We start from the raw sequence: 3,588 nt of genomic DNA on the forward strand, positions 1-3,588 counted from the left end.
ATTTTAAGTTTTCATCTTATCTTCTGAAAGAATAAATATTTCTAATGTTTTTAGTGATAATGAAGTGTGATCAATTTTTCGGTGCAATGTGGTAAAATATGTTGTTATTGCTTTATTATTTGTATTGTTATAGAGGGGCATGAGTTCCCCAATAGGATTTAGTTGAATTATAATTGAATTATAGTTGAATTTTAAATTGAATCTTATTCTGTAGGAATATTTCATCAAGCTTTGTGAATTGAGATGGATAGGTTTGTCACAAGAACGAATATTGGGCAATCAAGTTCTAGTTCTACTAATTCATCTATTGCTTCAGCCATAGCTCCGAAAATTCAGAGGGACATATTTCTTTCTGATCTTGATTTAGAATCTCTCAACGTTGATCCGGGAGATAGAAAGACTATTATAGAATACAACCCTAATATACCTGATAAAGTTAGAAGACATTATATTCAAAAAAAAACTTGTCAGCCTGCGAATCATGATTTTCCTAAAACTAAGTTTGGAAGATAATGCGTCAGTTTTGTCCTGGTTGGTTTAAGGGTCAACATTCTAAGTGGTTGGAGTACAGTATATCAAAAGATGCTGCATATTGTTTGTGTTGTTATTTGTTCAAAAATGAACATGAAAGTCATGGAAATACGGGAGATGCTTTTACAAAAAATGGTTTTAAAGCTTGGAACAAGGCTATTGAAAGATTTAAAGCTCATGTTGGAGAAGTAAATAGCATTCACAACAAGTGTTTCAATAGTATGCTTGATTTAATGAATCAATTCACACTTCTTTTGACAAACAATCCGAGAAAGAAAAAAGTGAGTCTCGACGTCGCTTAAGTGCTTCAATCGATGTGGCAAGATTTCTTTTGAGACTAGGTTTGCCATTTCGTGGGCATGATGAGAGTCAATCTTCTACAAATAGAGGTATTTTTCTTGAGCTTTTGCAATGGTATGGGGATATTAATCGGGATGTTGGAAGCATTATATTAGAAAATGCTCCAAGAAATGAAATGATGTGTTCTCTAAGTATTCAAAAAGATATTGTTGATGCTTGTTCTAAAGAAACAATCAAAGCTATCATTGAAGACATGAATGGGAATTTTTTTGGGATACTAGTTGATGAATCAAAAGATATATCACACAAGGAGCAAATGGCACTTGTTTTGAGATATGTTAACAAAGAAGGCGAAGTCATAGAGAGATTCGTTGGCATTGTTCCTGTTAGTAACACATCGGCTATGTCATTAAAAAGGGCAATCTGTTCTTTTCTTTCTGATCACTCATTAAGTCCAACGCAAATACGTGGGCAAGGTTATGATGGGGCTAGTAACATGCAGGGAGAGCTAAATGGTATTAAGACTTTAATTTTGAATGAGTCTCCATCAGCATATTGCATTCACTGTTTCGCTCACCAATTGCAATTAACACTTGTGGCTCTTGCAAAGAAGCATTCAGATGTAGATGACTTTTTTTTTGTATAGTTACTAATGTCTTAAATATTGTTGGAGAATCTTTTAAGCGCAGTGATTTGCTTCGAGAACATCAAGCTGAAAAGTTAGAAGAGTTGCTCAAATCAGGTGAAGTGCATACTGAACGAGGATTAAATCAAGAGTGTGGGCTTCAACGACTAGGTGATACTCGTTGGGGTTCTCATTATAAGACGTTGGATAACCTTATTGTCCTATTTCCATTGATTATTCATGTTCTTGAATTTACTACACGTGAGTGTCCAAACTATGCTGACAAAATTGTTGCTGAAAGACTTATGGGTAAGATTAAGGAATTTGATTTTGCTTTTATGTTGCACTTGATGTTAAATTTTAACAATGACAAATGAGTTGAGTTGTGCGTTACAAAGGATGGATCAAGATATTGTCAATGCTATGGGACTCCTTGCTCTTACAAAGCAACGATTACAAACGATGAAGAAGAGTGGATTTGGATCTTTAATGGAAAATGTCTCTTCTTTTTGTGATAAACATGATATAATGATTCCAAATATGGACGCTCGCTGCTTTCCTGGGAAGTGGAAGCATAGGGCTCTTGATGTTACATATTCTCATCATTTGCGTGTCGATATTTTTTATACTGTTATAGATTTACATTTTCAAGAGCTTAATCGTCGCTTTAATGCTGTGAGTACTGACTTACTCCTCGGTATGGCTAGCTTCAATCCCGTTAATTCATTTGGTAATTTTGATAAGAACAGAATAATGAGGTTTGGCCGAATATTCTCCGAATAAGTTTGATAGCAACCAGCTTCGAGATCTCAGTTATCAGCTTGATAGTTTTATACTTTATGCCCGTGGTGTTGACAAGAGGTTATTTGGCTTGAAGGGAATTAGTGATCTTGCTAAAGTGTTGGTTAAGTCAGATCTGCATCAAGCTTGGCCACTTGTTTATTTGCTAATCAAGTTGACTCTCATTCTTCCTGTTGCTACAGCTTCTGTGGAATGAGCTTTCTCATCCATGAGCTATATCAAAAGTGAACTTCGTAACAACATCAGTGATAAATTTTTAAATAGTTGTTTAGTTTGCTATGTAGAGCGTAAGATATTTACAAGTGTTAGCAATGACGCTATTATTCATCGTTTTCAACATATGAAAAGTCGTCGAGCACAGTTGTGAGTTGTGACTAGGGAAGTCCTTTTTTTGTAATGATAACATATTAACATTATTATCTGAATCGTGGCTAGAAGTCATTTTTGATAATGACAATAGTAATCGTGTTTTCTCATTAATTGTTTTCATCGCTCCGTTCGAATAAATTACGCTTATATTATGTGATTGATAGCACTTTTATATTAAAAGAAAGTGAGCACTCACGACCTTAAAATCCTGGATCCGCCACTGATCTCAACCATCCCAAATCCACCCTCGAACTATTCCCACCTCTGGACCTATCATGTCCACCTCCACCCACCCTCACCTTCGACACTCTTGTAGCCTCTACTCTCAGTACCCCACCCCAACCCATCTCCTCGCCGGGTCTCCCCTGTCGTCGGCCCCACCTCCAAACCCATCCTTGGCCTACCTTGCTTACCCGGATCTATCCTTGTCCACTACCTACTCCTACTGCCTCTCTTGCCCCTGTGACGATCCAATTCTGATCAAGACTCGATGATACCTAACCCGACCTGCTAGGCGAATAAATCAATATAAATACAACTCAAGGTGAAGATCATCATATAAATAATAAAGTTAAAATACGAGATTAATTCAACTACCCCAAAAACTAGTGGCATATGTTATGAACATTAAAAATAAGAATACGACGCTAATATACAAAATACAATATCTGCTTGAAAAGTACAAAACAAAAACATAAGGTCCTAACTACCATAAATATAATGGCACTCACAATTGTAGCGATGATATATCTTCAATACTCGCTCTCTAGCTTCTGACCCACTACTAGAAAATGACAGAATTCCGATCGTCAAAACGGTCGGGAATCGGTCGAAAATCATGAATTTTCGACTACTTTCCGACCGAAATTAGTCGATCGGAAAATAGTTGGTCGGAAATCAATTTCCGATCGAATCCGTCGGTGATTTCCGACCAAAGTTGTTGGAACATTCAAAAGGCCAAA

The 3,588-nt window shown here is 36.4% G+C and overlaps 2 protein-coding genes across 2 annotated transcripts; both read left to right on the top strand.

Annotated features, from left to right (window-relative positions):
- The first annotated feature begins 243 nt into the window (after positions 1–243).
- On the top strand, positions 244–1,833 carry LOC107816308 (uncharacterized). Its single transcript, XM_075255253.1, has 4 exons — positions 244–435; positions 543–719; positions 803–1,346; positions 1,478–1,833. Exons 1-4 carry the CDS (start codon positions 244–246, stop codon positions 1,831–1,833), a joined length of 1,269 nt encoding a protein of 422 aa, XP_075111354.1.
- Positions 1,834–1,855: 22 nt separating this feature from the next.
- LOC142181750 (uncharacterized) lies at positions 1,856–2,453 on the top strand. Its single transcript, XM_075255254.1, has 2 exons — positions 1,856–2,131; positions 2,241–2,453. The coding sequence occupies exons 1-2, from the start codon at positions 1,856–1,858 to the stop codon at positions 2,451–2,453; spliced, it is 489 nt and encodes a 162-aa protein (XP_075111355.1).
- The last annotated feature ends 1,135 nt before the right edge of the window (positions 2,454–3,588 follow it).

The sequence above is a fragment of the Nicotiana tabacum genome, chromosome 6, assembly GCF_000715075.1.
Source record: "Nicotiana tabacum cultivar K326 chromosome 6, ASM71507v2, whole genome shotgun sequence".
NCBI lineage: Eukaryota > Viridiplantae > Streptophyta > Magnoliopsida > Solanales > Solanaceae > Nicotiana > Nicotiana tabacum.